At 38.1% G+C, this 15,025-nt stretch overlaps 1 protein-coding gene across 6 annotated transcripts in view; it reads left to right on the forward strand.

Annotated features, from left to right (window-relative positions):
* The window catches only part of GNE (glucosamine (UDP-N-acetyl)-2-epimerase/N-acetylmannosamine kinase), a 34,654-nt gene extending 20,310 nt beyond the window's left edge, over positions 1 to 14,344 (forward strand). For all 6 annotated transcript variants that reach the window (XM_063321349.1, XM_063321350.1, XM_063321354.1 and 3 more), the window contains exons 7-12: positions 77 to 287; positions 3,821 to 3,950; positions 7,126 to 7,347; positions 8,342 to 8,524; positions 9,180 to 9,296; positions 9,995 to 14,344. In XM_063321349.1, the coding sequence (XP_063177419.1) occupies positions 77 to 287; positions 3,821 to 3,950; positions 7,126 to 7,347; positions 8,342 to 8,524; positions 9,180 to 9,296; positions 9,995 to 10,230 (1,099 nt within the window). In that variant the 3' untranslated portion in view covers positions 10,231 to 14,344. The remainder of the gene's footprint in view (positions 1 to 76; positions 288 to 3,820; positions 3,951 to 7,125; positions 7,348 to 8,341; positions 8,525 to 9,179; positions 9,297 to 9,994) is intronic.
* Positions 14,345 to 15,025: the final 681 nt, after the last annotated feature.

Genomic DNA, 15,025 nt, shown 5'->3' on the forward strand with positions numbered 1-15,025 from the left:
TCTGTCATACAAAGAACTTTATAGATTGCAGTGTTATTTCCAATTAAATTGATTTTTTTTTTTTTTCATATTATAGCTCAAAAATATATGGAGATGGTAATGCTGTTCCAAGGATTTTGAAGTTCCTTAAATCTATTGACCTCAAGGAGCCATTGCAAAAGAAATTCTGTTTTCCTCCTGTCAAAGATAACATCTCTCAAGATATTGACCATATTTTAGAGACACAGAGTGCTCTGGCTGTGGATCTAGGCGGAACAAATCTCCGAGTAGCAATTGTCAGTATGAAGGTAAATATTCTGTTGTACTTTTAGATATTCTGTGAACTCCATTGGGCTTTGTGGTTCTGTTCTTACAGCGGAGATAAGGGCTTATGATACAAAAGAGCTCCAAAACAAACAGTCCTCCAGGCTTTTGCTGTTGAGGGGTGAAGCAGATTTTCCCTCATTTGTGTTGCAGTTCTCATACAGTCTTGATACAACTTGCCTGCTGGTTTGCTTTTCTAAGACTGCTGTTAAACTACCAAAGCCCATTTGCTGGTACATGGTCCTGGCTGCTCCCTCTCTGTGGGAAGCCATACAAACCTCAAAGAATAGGACAACTTTCAGATGCGTTGGTTCCCTGTAAAAGGTGACTGAGTTCACCCTGCAACTTTTTATATGTCAAGCAAAACAGGGAGAAGGTCCAAGAGCAGTCCTTTTTACTTCCTCACTGCCTTACACAGCCATGCAATAGACACACAGAACTGTTTTCAGCAACAACCAGCATCTAGCAAAGCAATTAACTGAGGGATGGTGGTGGGTTCATGGTCATTCGGTTCAGGATACAGAATTTTGCTTCTCTTCTCCCAAGAGAAGAACAGCCAGTAATCAAAAAATCTCAGTACTTTGCTGCATAGAAGTGTAATCAGTAAGGCAGTACTGAGCCTCAGCTGGAACAGTGTTCACTGTAATGCATCACACCACAGAGAGGCAGACCAACAGGAGAGAGAATAAGGAGGAAAAACAAGAATAATTATTACAGATACGGAAAACAGGGAAAAGTTGAAGAAACTAGAATTGTTTAGTCTAGAAAAGGAAACTGAATGGGGGGAAAAAAAGAAAAAAAAATCCTTCAGATATTTAGAATCCTTTTCTATGAAGAGAAAAATCAGATTAATTTGTGCATAAACAAGTAGTAAAGTTTTAAAACAGTGTCAGGGAAAATCATTTTAAAGTTTTTATTATCCAGCTTAGCTAGTAATGCAACAGAAGCCTGGAATAGATAGTCTGGAAGGGTATGGTGTCTTCCTACAAAATAGTAGGAACTAGTTTAAAAAGGTCTTTTAACACCAGCTGCATTATAGTTTGTTGACCTTGCATTGGAAAAGGGTGGTGGATTTGAGTTGTAATGATGATCTTCTAGAATTCCTATCAGGGTTTTGTTTTTTTAATTGTGTTGACTCTGTCCTTTGAAATACGAAAAGAGTTGCTTGATGGTTTAGTACCATCATCAGAATATGTAGAATTTGATACATGCACTAGAATTCATAGACACTTTAAAGACTGAGCGAGTTTTGAGCCTGAAGTGCCTCTCTCCTTGTGAAAGTAACCCATTTGAAATAGGCTTGAAGTTACAACTTTATAAAGGCTGTATGGAGAGATGCTCAGGTTTAGGGATACTGTGTCATTTAATGGTCTCCATGCTTAAAAGTTCCTAACCCATTTCTCTGCCACAACAGGAAGATTTCTTTTGCCTGTGTCATGGCTTATACTATAAGCGCTTATACTAATAAGTATGCATGCTCGCATAGCTATGCCAGGCATGGACAACATACTACAAATGTTTGATAGCTAACTTAGAATGATGAACGTTCATGCTTGGCCAAAATAACAAGCCAAAGTCTTAAAAAACAGCAAGTGAGGCTACCAAAATGGTGTCGGTATCAGTATGGTGCCAGATCACTTGTGACGGCATCTCATAGTGAAGCAAGTCAATATACCCACGACCATCATCTGATTATCCAGATCAATGAAAAAAACATTAAAATTTCTATTTAAACTTGTGAGCTTCAAGTTTATGGGATAAAAATTACTTGGTGATGGTGTAAAAATACTTGAAATAATTTTTATCCAGGTTGATAAATGAAAGGATAGTTAGGACTGAAGAATTTTAACTCATTTAGATACCCGTCTTCCTGCTTGGGGGGAAAAAAACCCATAAAAATCCTGAACTCTGCAGCACTTTAAAGATGTGAATAAAACTCACGTTGAGAAGTCTTTGGCTTTTCTTCTCAACAGTATTGGACTATTACTCCTACTGTTACACTGCATACTTCCACATAACTAGGTCGGTTAGACATAGTTACCCAGAAAAAAAAGTAAGTTGCCTGCAGAAAGGTGAAGGGCTATGTAAATTGACCTGATATGGTCTAGAATTTTTATTCATTTAAAAGGAGATGTCTGGCAGACCTTTAAGGTCTTAAAGACAACTTTTAAAAGTGTATTTTTTTTTTTTAGAAGTAAAATTGACACCACATTTTCTGCCAACACAGCCTGGAAAAAAAAATGAATTTTAAAAAATTCTGTCCATTTTGTGGAGCCTAGCTTGAGGTGGTTTTTATGAAAGTTGAAATGTTAGCAAATCAGAGTGAAAAGGATCAGACTTTCATAATAAAATTTCCACAACAGATTTAACAGGAAATGGCAGAGTTGGGGGTGTGGTTTTCTTTTCATGAAGAAAATAACTGAGTTTTGAAAGCTCCTTTTCAAAGATGTTGTGTCTTCTGATAATGTTTGCTGCAGCCTCGTCTTCCAAAATAACTTCCTCTCATTCCTCTCCCCCTCCAAACCAAAAGTGAAGAGGAAACTAAACATAAAAATCCCCAAACCCTATTTCTGACGTGATGCTGAGATGGTGGGATCTAATACTCAAACCATTGAGGTCTTGGAATTTTCTTTGTTATTTTTGCAACAGTGACTCAGCCATGTTACATATAGACTGTCTTTGTTACTCCTTTTTGCTTAGCTCTTTTAATACAATGCTGTTAACTTAGATATATTGTAGAGTATGGTGGATATAATAAGGAGAATAACATTGCTAAGCAGCGTATCTTCTGCAGTTTCCTGGCCTAATCCCACAATATTAACATTACATTCAGATTAGTTCCTTAGTACCTGCAGATTCAGGCACGCACAATAAATGCTTTCATTACAACTGCGTGACTCCTAGGGTTGAAAATACTCCCTCCCTCCCCTGTATAACATACGTCACAGTAGATGGTACTCCAGAAATATTTCAAGGGACTCAAAAGTATGATTGCTTAGAAGAAAAATAATTTCTGAAAGGACAGTAAATTTTACGTTGAAATTTCTAGCATTTCTCTCTGGCTGACTCTCCTCCTGCAGCAAAACTTTCATGCAGGCAGATTGGAAACACTTTTTTCTCAAAGCACAATGATTTTTCTGTCATTTTTAGCAATTGCTATTCTTTTTTTTTTTTTTAACACTTTAGTATTGAGCTTAAGTGCATTGCTGTATCACAGTTTACTCCTAACAACAGTTCCAGTAGGTCCTGTGATATTTCCTCACACAATCATGTGTTCCTCAAAATACAGATAGGGGAGGTTGATTACAGAAGCAGAATGCAATGCCTAATCTTGCAAACTTGTTCCTCAGAGGTGTCAGGAATCTTGCACCGAACAGCCTGAAGGACCAAGATCTAAGGCATGCATCTGTATTTTTTTTAAGAGAGACAAGTTATGGCTCTCCGTTTTCAAGTGGACCTGTAGTTTAAACTGAAGAGAAATTTCATCATGAAGTACATTGTTGTATTTAATTTCTAGGGTGAAATAGTTAAGAAGTATACGCAGCTCAACCCTAAAACTTATGAAGACAGACTAGAATTAATTCTAAAGATGTGCATAGAGGCTGCATCAGAGGCAGTAAATGTGAACTGCAGAATTTTGGGAGTAGGTAAGTAAACAAATACTAACTTTGTCTTTCCATCTAAGTTTTTCAACATGAAATGAAATCACTACTGATCAATTTAAAACACCTTTTTAAAATGGATCTTGCATATTTTAAGGTCTTAAATTACATTCTTAACACTAAAAGGTTTTTAAATGTCTGTGAAAATGAGAAGCTGACTATAAAGACTGAAGTTGCCCCAGTCTGTAACAGCCATGAAAGCAATCTGCTAATCTATATCTATAAATCTATATCTATAAACTATATCTAAAATGTATCGTGTATAGATTTTGTGGATTTGAAGCTTCCTGCAGTCTCAGAATTGTGAGTGAGATTGTTTATTGAAGTGTATATGAGTGTCTATTGAAACAGCTCTTGAAATAACTGCAGCTGAGTCAAGTTTCCTTTACTGTCTGTAAACCTTTCTTTATGGCCACAACTGTGCAGCAGAATTCTCAGTTACCCTAGGGCAGACTAAAAAGGCTAAAACACTAGATCAAATTTGCAGCTAACAGAGAAAAGAGTAGCCTGTTTGTTGATTTCCAGTTTAATTACACTGTAATAGAGTTCCCTGTTAAACTCTGTTTTTATACCAGAGAGTCCTTCTTCAATTTAATGGTGACTGTGAGCTTTGGTCTTAAATATTAGTTATTTATGAAGAGGTCGATTAATATGTCCCGGATGTTTAAGGAGGACATGAAATCCTCATTTTAGCTGAAGAATGCTCCCAAAGAAAAGTAGTTTTCTCCAGACCAAAACTTACTTGAATCACACAGTACAAAGAAAAGTTAATTTGAACGTCTTTTAAAAGTATCATTCAAAACAATGTTAAGTACACAGAGTCATAAGAAGGAATACATCAGACTTTCAAATCAAGTATTTCAGACTATCTGTTGAGTAATACATATGACTTAACCACCCATATTACTTTATTGTGTCCAAGTGCTAAATCTTGAAAGCCTCGTTGTTCCTGTAAAAAAGATGGTGAGCTCTGCAGTGTTCCCTATTGCAAGTATCTAAGAACAGTTTACAGTCATCTACATTTATTTAGGATAATGAAGCCATAAACTGGTTTACAGAGGTTTATATACAGGGAAAAAAGCTTTCCTTTTGTTTGCCATTTTACGAGAATTACATTCCTGTTTATTCTTCAGCCCCTTTCCTCTTGTGACTGATTCCTTACTGTTCTGTTACAGAGTAATAAGGGGAAAAGTTGTGCTATCGAGTAGGAAGTTTCTTACCTGGCTATTTTTGTTAACTGCTCTTTGCCTCATTCAGACTCATAGTTTGAATCAGAATACAAGTTGAAATTGAAAGTTCTCTTTAGAAACTGGCATATAATTTCTATGGGAATAATTAAGGTATTAGAGTCTAGTCATTTCCTTAAGGCTAATAAGAGGGTGGAGAGTCCCATCTCCATTCCTTTGGAGAAATTTTTGCAAGACTGAGCAGAAGGGCTGGATTTAATCCCAGACTTTTTATCAGTAACATCAGTCTCCTTCCAGCTATCTTAAGTAAAAGTAATAACCAATAGAAATGAATAAGGAGAAATAGCTACTAACAGAAAACAGTGAAAAAAATTTTCCTCCTTTTAGTCCTATAAGCTGCTGTCAGCATAACTTCGATTGAAGAACTCCGACTAATATAAAACAGGTTTTCCAAGTGATTAAAAAGTAGAACTCTGAAAAAAAAATCATCATTTTCAACATCTTTTTGTCTTGATGATCAAATAAGTCTAGATCGCACAGCTCTGCAGTTAGTTTCAGTTTTGTTATTTTTGTTCATTTTTTCACTCACAACAAAGCATTTGTATTAAAAACAGCTTTATGAAAATGAGGGAAAAGTAAAGACTACAGAGACTAAAAGAACACGAGCAGCTGTTAACTGAATTTATTTTTTTTTTTTACTTTTTTTCACTTTTACGTAACACAAATTTTAAACCAAAGGAGACCCAGGTCTATACACAAATGTTGCATAGAGGTACTTGTGACACCCGTGTATTTACTGGTATTAGGCAGTATGTAAGTTATCTTTCTGGAGCTGACAGTAGAGAAAAGAGGATAAAGAGATCACTTCTGCTAATTCCCATAGTCGTTTACATCAGTTACTGATGTCGTTTATATCAGTTATCAGTATTTAGAAAAAGTAGATATGTTTTACTAAGCTATTGCTGAGTTAGCAACTAAGTATTAAATAAGGTTTTGTTGTAATAAACATTTGGTTCTTAAAATCCTAGGGAGATCTTCACAGATTGACACGGGGAATGTCATTTCTATTACGTACTTGCTGACAGGTTCTCAGACGATTTGTTCTTTACAAACTGAGATTTTTGGGGGTCTGACAGCTTTAATGTCCAGTTCAGCTGCTTGTCTTGTAGCTTTTGTGTCTGCTTTCTATCATAATGTTAACCCTGTGACTCTCTTTTTCTGAACATGTTTAGGTAAGTGACAGAATTATATAATCTCTGTACAAGAATAATAGATAAAATGTTCAAACTTTGTTGTCTGGAGCTAAACACCTCTGTAATAGAGTGGCCTACCTTTCAAAGGTCCCGACAGAGTCCATCAACATTGGAAGCCTCTCCAGATAGAGAAAACTGATTTGGCTAATAGTGCCTATTATTAGGCATTATTCTGTTCAGTAGACAAATCTCTGAACACAGTCTTGGGTTTTTTTCTGGAAAACTGTGTTTTTAAGTAGAAATCACTACTTAAAGTCCAGTGATTATTTTTATTCATTCTAAATCTTGAGAATTACAGCAAATTTCAGGACATTTCTATTGTTCCAGGGTTTGAACAATTTATTTTGTAGTTTGCTGTTGTATGTCTTCTTTACACATGACTAAGAAGCAACACAAGTATTAAGTGATTTGCTGCAATCTTGCCTAATGTAGAAACATTAACTCTCTGACTAACACAAACCATTACTTCTCGAGTTAGTCTTAAGGTACTGGATGCATTGTGATTACAGCAATGGAGTTCTATGAATTATCTTTACATGTCAGAAATTTGCACTGCGAGTAATTTCTAATACTTAGAAATTTTTACTTTCATGCTCCGCTTCAAAGCGTAGCATTAAAAATAAAAATACTTGTCATTGCAAAGAGAAAAATAGATCCTTTACTTAAAAGTATTACACAGACTTAGTTTTGATTTTTCTCCCCTATGTTTCTGGGACTTAGGTATTTCCACAGGTGGACGGGTAAACCCCCGAGAAGGAATTGTGCTTCACTCTACAAAACTCATTCAGGAGTGGAGCTCTGTGGATCTCAGAACTCCAATATCTGATGCCTTGCACCTGCCAGTCTGGGTGGACAATGACGGAAACTGTGCTGCTCTAGCAGAGAGGAAATTTGGTCATGGAAAAGGAATAGAAAATTTTGTAACACTTATTACTGGTACAGGTGGGTATGTTATAGTTCAATGAAACCCGAAGTCAAAATACCAGGACCATCGCTCAGAGGCTCAGCTGGTCTTAAAAGCATAAAAACCACCACTGGGCCTGGAAAACCCTAATATATTAGGTTCTTAAACCAAAAATCCTTTTGCCACTCTATCTGTTTGTTTCTTTAATGTGCTTTTTTATTTATTCAGGCAAATGAAACCTTTTACATACTATAAGCTTCTTGATAAAAGAGCTTCTGTTGATACAAGATATTCAGGCAAAGCATTTTTTTCAAAATAAGGAAAATCTGAGCAACTTTAGCTGGAATAATTTTGCTTTTTTCAGCTTTACAGCTTAATTCTCTTCCAGCTGCAGAAAAACAAGTCAGATCAGGATATGTATCCAGAAGATAAGCAACTGAACACGAGAGATGATGCTTATTGAATCTCAAATACAAATGTGGGGTAACTTGTCTCATTTGTTAAGTATATAGTCCTTTAGAATGGTGGCAGTAATAACTAGGTGATGAATCCCCACGTAGGGTTTGGGAAGAGGCAGCAGAGGATTGCAGATTTAAGTGTCCTTGGCTCTTTAGCACAAAGGTTTAGCTGTCTGAATACAGCATTAAAACATCTCTGAAATGCAAAAATTTTAAGGCCACTTGAAAAGTTAGTTTTGCTCATGAAGAGATGACTCAAAAGCTTAAAAGATCTGTCATAGTAGTTCAATACAATCCATAGGCTTTTTTAAAAACAAGAAGCATTATATACCCTTTTGATACATATATGAATAGGAGGGAGCTATAAGCTTGCTTATTAGGTGTGTTGAATGAGTTCTTCAATAACCAGTAACATTTGGTTTCCAGTGTAGAAGACCACTGATGCACATATGTATTAGAATAAGCAAATATCAATGTCCTGCAGAATTGGGGCCTTTAAAAACTCAATTTACGCTTTTTTTAATCTTTTTTTGTTTGTATGTTGTTAATTGTAGAAGTTTTCCTATCTTTGCAGGAATTGGAGGCGGAATCGTTCATCAACACGAATTGATCCATGGCAGTTCTTTCTGTGCCGCTGAGCTGGGGCATATTGTTGTATCTTTAGACGGACCAGAGTGCCTGTGTGGTAGCCAAGGATGTATAGAAGCATATGCCTCTGGAATAGCATTACAGAGAGAAGCTAAGAAACTGCATGATGGTATCTACATACTTTATTTTTGAAAACATGATTACTAAATTGCAGTGTAGGAAGACATTTGCAAAGCTGATACTAAGAAAAATAGACCTGCCATCTTTTTCTAGGAGGAGACAAGAATAGTCATACAGGCAACCAGATAGGATTCCTGTGTATGGCCAACCCAGGAGCCACCACAACCTGCATAGTACAATACAATTCTTTTCAGTGATGGCAATACCCAGGCAGGCCACATTTGGAACCACTGGTCTCATTACCAGAAGCATGTAGTACGGTTCAGTCTCTCCTTAAGTGTGCTGTAAGGTAATCTGACAGGCGTTCTGTGAGGTTTGGTTTCACAGTGATTGTCTTTCAGCAATAGCTTCTCAGTCTTAGATAAGACTGAGAAGATTTATATTTTGTTTTATTAACTTTTGGGGCTGACAAGACTAGTGAATTACCATAATCTAACTGAGTTTGATGCCCTGCTCGTACAGGTAGTTCCCTGCATGATATGGATGTGATTGCTTTGGCTAACCTCAGGGTTGGACAGATTGCTCAGTATTCAGTCTTCAGTATGGAAGTAAAAGAAATGTGAAGATCTTAACTGTCTGTTTGTCACCCTCCATTCTTGACTTACCACATCCTTTTCTCTTGGCTTTCTCTCTTCTTCAAACAGAGGATCTGCTTTTAGTAGAAGGAATGTCAATGAAGAAGGAGGAGGTTGTTAGTGCTGCACATCTCATTCAGGCAGCTAAACTTGGGAACACAAAAGCAGACAGCATTCTCAGAACAGGTGAGAACATAGTCCAAAGGGTGGAGCCCTCCCATGATTATATTTTTGGGGGTACAGAAATGGTAATGCACTGTAACACTACAAACACATCTCTACACGTTGAAGACCTCTCTATATAAAAATTACTACTGGTAATGAAATGCTAAATATAAATGTTGGAGGAAATGTGAGCAGAAGTGTCTATTAAAAGTGTCTGTTCCAATAAATGAAAAGATGAAAAGCTTCTGCAAAGATGAGCTTAAAAAAAATGAGGTCTCAACATTCTCGTATTGGAAAATTTGGGGACATTTCATTGTAGGCAAGTGAATGGCTAGTCTGAGCAAGCAAAGGCAATTTATGTGTTACTTTACATGGGATATTTTACTCTTTTACTAGCTTTAAGCACAGTCGTCTTCCTTATACATAACTGATAGCACTAAGATAGTAATGATTTCGTATTTTCTCTTAGCTTACAAGTGTGATAATGTATTGCTTTCTCTTTCACATCCATATCATTGGATAATGCATTATTGTGCAATAAAATTGCCTTTCTTTTACTTTTGAAATGCAAATGCATTGTCTGATAACATAAACTTAAAACTGTCTGACATGGATTTCCTGACAGTGTCATTTGCTGCTAACAGACCTATTCCAAATACTGATGCCTGGACTGCTTTTTGAGTATTCTACTTACTTAATTTCTTTTTACTTTTTTTCAGCTGGGACAGCATTAGGCCTTGGAGTTGTGAACATTCTGCACACCATGAACCCGTCTCTTGTGATCCTTTCTGGAGTTCTAGCTAGCCACTATGTTAATGCTGTCAAAGATGTGATAAATCGACAGGCTCTGTCCTCTGTTAAAACTGTGGATGTGGTGGTCTCGAATCTAGCAGATCCTGCTCTTCTTGGAGCCGCTAGCCTGGTACTGGATTATACTACACGTAGAATATATTAGGTACCTGGAAGAATTCTAGAAATGAACTATTCAAATTCCTAATGGGTGGAGGGAATACTTTGCCTATAATTTTTCTTTGATGAGAGCAGCTGCTGAATCAGAGTAGTTCTGAGTAGTTAGTGACTACTTCATCATTTCCTAATTGAGGTGTTATCTTTTTGTATTTTTCCTAAATTTCATCTGACTTCATAGGAACTGATGTGCAATTCTGTTGTTTTTAATCACCCCTGTTGGTAAGTCCCTACGTTGCTTTAAGTGTAGCTGAATTATTTATGAGCATATCTTGATGTATGGTGGGAAATGTGCGTATGGTGTGTCAACTTATAGCTAACACTTGGGGATCCATATCTCATTTCCCACCTATATGAAATGAGAAGTCTGTAATGTGACCAGCTTTTCAGTTTCCAGGTTTCCACCCACAAAGTAAATATTATGTAATCACCAATAGCAGGTAGTAATTTCAGTGGGTAGAAAACAGAGGGAAATTGCCTCTACAGTCAAAAAGGCTGCATCTGGCAATTGTGGTTTATGAAGAAGTTGGTCGAGGCAGTTATTTATTACATCATCTTTAAAGGGCACAGTCCCACTTTAGAAGCTTTGCATATGAAGAAAAAAGACCATGGTCTAGTGAGCATACAGCTTGCAGAACAGTCCAAAGAAACTGACAAGTGTAACAGTGACCATCTTTGTCTTCTGGCTATGGCCAACAGTAAATTATTTGATTTTTATTTGGTGTTTTCTCAAGGGACTTAGTCTACTACTTTTCTGCCAAATTAGCAGAGAGGGGACTGTTTATTCTTTGGTAGCCAGTTAGCTGAAATTCAGCTATATGTGGTGCATCTGATGGTAAAGAGTCTACTTTTCAAGACAACTCTTCTACTGCAGAGTGACATAGTGCATCTCCTCAGCAGTTCTGGTGGCTGCAGGTATACTGTTCTTGTCCTGCATTCACCATCAGCTTGCAGGATGGAAACTTAAATCTGATCCTCGTCCTCACCTTCAAGACATTCAGAAGCCTGGGAGCAAAATATGTCAAAGACCAATGAAGGCTTGCCTAGGTAAACCATGGTTTATGTTTCTTTAACTAGTCCTTCTTGATATACAGCTTAGTCTCTATCCAGCTGCTTTTTAGCACACTTTCAAGATACTGTAGTAGTAACTATTTGTCACAAGGAGAAATTGAAAAACAGACCCATCTAAGTGATCAGCTATCCCAGAAAGAAGATAACTGTGGAGGAGCAGTCACAAGTCACGTCAAGTCACAAGACAAGATGTCTATTTTGACATCTGACTCAGCCACAGATGATACGTTCAGAAGCCTAGTAATGTACTAGTACAGGGGGATAAAAGGGGCCATTTCCACACTAAAATGCCTTTTGCAACGAAAAAACCTTCTGCAACCACTGCCCTCTGCTCTAAATAATCTTGGACTGAAAAGCTGTTAGTATAGCGAACCACTCTACTGGCTAATTCTGGGACATAATCTACACAAGTTGCCTTTATTTCATCCTCTCTTCCACAAGAAATGCTTACTGAGAACTCACATCTTCCTAGCAGGTTTTAGAAACACCACCTGATCTCCTTCTTGGCGTCTCCAGGAATAATTGCACAGCCTCTATACTGTAGTTTTTCTCAGAATCAGCAAATACTGGCTCTTAAAGCCTACTACAACTTTGCACATGGTTATGTCACCAGGGTTTCTTAATTCCTTTCCTGTGTGTCTTGGTTTACTTAGTGATTCCCACTAATTTCAATATTAGAGCAGTAGCTCTGTGAGCAGGCCAAGGAGAAATCAGCTTTGCTTTACAGTGATAGTAGCTTAGGGCAGGAGTAACAGTATTGAGGCTCTAACAGGGAGGAGCCCTATCATTTGATCTTTCTGTCCTCTAGTATCACAAGGAATGCCTGACTAAAAGTGGGACCAAGCTTTTGCTTTCCAGACCTCCTGAAGCTCTGTATTTTCGATATATCAGACTCCAGATACAGGGTTTTTTTGCTAGCAGCTGAAGGGAGGGTGCAGGCATAGCAAAAATATGAAAGACTAACATACTTGAAAAGTTTTACTCCGAACACCTTTAGTGGCTAGTCCTGTTACGAAAACGGTTCTTCAAATGCTTTTGAAAATGTGTTTTCTGTCAACCGGACAAGAACCTGCTGCATGTGTGCAAGTGGTGCCAAATTGTTGCGGTTTTCCCTGAGAAGCCTGTAGGTTTATAAAATCAGAAAGAATAAAAAAATCATATTTAATAGCATATGAGTGATTTTGTTTGTTTCTCCTTCCTCACCTGTTCAGAAACTTCCCTCCCACTTCAGCCACATTACTGTGGACGAAGGTTTTATGGCCACTACCTCCCAATTGTATCCAGTCCCAGAGGGAGCAAACAGTAGATGTTCACAGAACAACTGCAGTACTGTGCTCTCTGGTTACTTGATGGTGGCCCTATGTCTTTTGGAGTAGCCCATACCATGAAACCAGCCTTTATATCCATTACTGGGAGCGATGAAGGGGAGCAAATGTGCAATATAACAGCTGAACTCTCCTTCCCCAGCTATTATCAGCATGGCAGATCCTAAAGCAGCAGTGCATCCTCATTACCTGCAATGGCAGCATCTGTTAATACAACCTGTTGGAGGAGGAGGTTTCTTTTCAGTGTCCCTGGTTAGTGCATGCAGTATCCCAACTGCTAACCTTCACAAGAATGCCACTGCCCAGCCCCCAAAGCAGAACTGCATATGACATGCAAGAGCTTGGGCAGGTGGAGACCCGCTCATGGACATGCATGCTTATAATCGGCATCGAATGAGCAAGGACCAGAAGTATTTCAACAGCAGAGTGGAAGAAGGTTGGAAAGTGACTTAAAACTGCAGTTCTTAGTGCTGTAGTGTTTAATTCATATAACCAATGTAAGACCTCTGCCATTCCCTACATTGCATTGCTTCTCATCCATATGCAGCTCATGGAAAAAGACTGCTTTGTCCATGACTGCTCTGCCTAAGCATAGAAACACAACCAGCCAGGACTTGGCACAATGGGGAGGCCAGTTGAGTTTTGCTAGCTCTCTTCTTACAGATCATTGCTGATGCTTTGCAAGCCACATAGCTAGTCAGTACAGCATGGCGGTTTGGAATTTCTTTTTGGGCTCCTGAGCAGCGAGTTCAGTTATTCGGTATTTTGAGTCTTTGATCTGCCAGCTAGACACTTAGAATTAACAAATGCCTCAGCCTTCTGGTGGTCTTGAAGCACTGTCCTTACTCCATTTAAGTGTATCAAAACTCTCAGAAACTTGGGCATACCATCCATGGAGGCAAAGTCAGGTTTGTATCACAAAAACACATGACAGACAGTAAGGTGCAGACAGAGGTTACACTCTGATTCAATCTGCATTAGTGAAATCTGATTGCTCTAGAGAGTTCACAGGCACTAATAAGGGTAAAACATGTGGACTATACACCCCTTGGACCATTCCAGATAACTGTGTTTGGAAAATGGTTTATCAAAGACACATTAGAACTCATGCTTTGGCAGCCAAGGTGTTGGTGCTAAAGCTGTGTATTTAGTCCACTTGTTTTAGTTTGGCACCACGCAGATAATTTGCACCCTGAGAACATAATGTGTTTTAATAACAACTAAAATTGCTGACGAGATTCTGAAGAAGACATAGCAAGCCAAATTTTTCTTTGGCCTTGCTTAAGTTTGCACATAGAGTTGTCATGCTTCTGGGTTGGTTCATTTGGCAGTTCTTTCTGCTGCTGTCGTAAGTGAGGGGAGCTTTTGAGTTCACAACCCTCTTGACCTCACACAGTTACCAGTTGTATCCTTAACAAATCACAAATTACTGTTAAGGTGTTACTGCTAGCTGAAGAAAGGTTTGCTTGCTTGAAAGCTCACATTTTTCTCCATTAGTCTAAAAAGAGGTAAGTCATCTCCTCACCCCTTTTGTCTTGCTTGTACTATTAGACCACCATTGCTGTAACTTTGTACCTGCAGGTGTCTGAATATTAGGTCTTCTGGCTTTTTTTGCATGAAGTGCATTACACAGAAATTTTAAATCCAAACCGAAGTGCCAAATCTGTGCTTAATTAGAAAATGTATGAAGACTGTACTTAAGGTAAATTTTTGAATAAAACATCCTGATTTTTTTCCAAAGGGTCTTTTTTTAATTTCAATTTCACAACCCCACGATAAGTATGGATATAGCACTTTTTAAAAAGCTACTAAGATTTTACCTCATCCATGCCTTGAGCCTGGTAAAATTTCTGCACATGGTAAACCAGCTGTGCCTGGTAAACAGCCACATAAAGCAAGAAATTAAACATGTGCTTGTAACTGTAGCCAAATGCATTGCAACACTGTAATCACACATAATTGTCAGCGAAACCTGAATTACTGATGCAAGATCTAATGAAACACTACCCTGTTGAAGAGCATTGAGTAGCATGCACTTTCTCCAACTAGAACATACCAAAACAGGCAGATGGACTATCCCCCATGAGCTCACACCAAAGGCCCCGGGCTGTCATTAACCTTGTAACATCTGGGGATCCTGCAGATGCAGTGCAGCCCCAGGCACACTACCACCCAGTGCCAGAGCATGCTGCTGCAGGACAACAGTTCTGCAGAGGAACAAGCTTGACCATATGATACATGGAATTCTTACTGGAGGAATCCTCTTTTGGCAAAGACAACAGCTACCTACCTTGTCCAGTCTAAAATACAAGCCAGTAAAGTACACTTTTCCCTCTTTACCAGCTGCTCAGAAAAAAAAAAAAAAACAAAAAAACCCACATCACAGCA

The sequence above is a fragment of the Chroicocephalus ridibundus genome, chromosome Z (assembly GCF_963924245.1).
Source record: "Chroicocephalus ridibundus chromosome Z, bChrRid1.1, whole genome shotgun sequence".
Lineage (NCBI taxonomy): Eukaryota > Metazoa > Chordata > Aves > Charadriiformes > Laridae > Chroicocephalus > Chroicocephalus ridibundus.